This window comes from Penaeus chinensis, chromosome 8 (assembly GCF_019202785.1).
Source record: "Penaeus chinensis breed Huanghai No. 1 chromosome 8, ASM1920278v2, whole genome shotgun sequence".
In the NCBI taxonomy this organism is placed as follows: Eukaryota; Metazoa; Arthropoda; class Malacostraca; order Decapoda; family Penaeidae; genus Penaeus; species Penaeus chinensis.
Window position 1 is genome coordinate 22,685,722 of NC_061826.1, and position 716 is coordinate 22,686,437.

Sequence of the window (716 nt, forward strand, 5' to 3'; positions counted from 1 at the left end):
AGTAGCATAGTCCATAACACCGTGAGACCAGCGTGAGCTCGACGAGACCTGTCGTGTGGAGTTAGAGATGGGCCGAAGGCCTGCCTGGAAACTCGCCATGAGAGATCCTCGTGGCTGGAAGCGAAGGGTAGATGCGGCCATGCGCTCCCGTGGGCGTTAGCCCTTTGATGATAATGATGATGATATATATATAATTTGCAAAAAATCTTGAATAAAATAAAATAAGATTTTTTGCAAATACTATACTCATATATATATATATATAAATATACATATATATAAATAAATATATATATATAAATATATATATGAATATATATATACATATATATACATTATATATATAAATAGACAGATAGATATAAGCATAGTATTTGCAAAAAATCTTAAATAAAATTACTCTAACCCCGAGGCTCTCTCGAAATCCTCATCTGCCATCATAACGAAGTCTGCTCGCCCCTTCTGTGTATATACATACATGCATGCGTATACATACATACATACAATCATACATACATACATACATACATACATACATACATACATACATATATACATACATACATACATACATACATAGAGAGATGGATAGAGAGAGTATGCCATATGCAAGGATTATGGTAAACAAATTGTGGTTGAGATGCCATGAATATGGAAATTAATTTTAAACGGCAAGTGGCGTAATGATATTTCGCTGTGGTGAAGGATGTAATATT

General features: G+C 33.8%; 1 protein-coding gene across 1 annotated transcript in view; it reads left to right on the plus strand.

Annotated features, from left to right (window-relative positions):
- Nucleotides 1–683: 683 nt before the first annotated feature.
- The window catches only part of LOC125027847 (protein SpAN-like), a 6,308-nt gene continuing 6,275 nt past the window's right edge, over nt 684–716 (plus strand). The window contains exon 1 of the mRNA XM_047616979.1: nt 684–716. This exon is cut by the window's right edge and continues 50 nt beyond it. Coding sequence (XP_047472935.1) covers nt 684–716 — 33 coding nt within the window.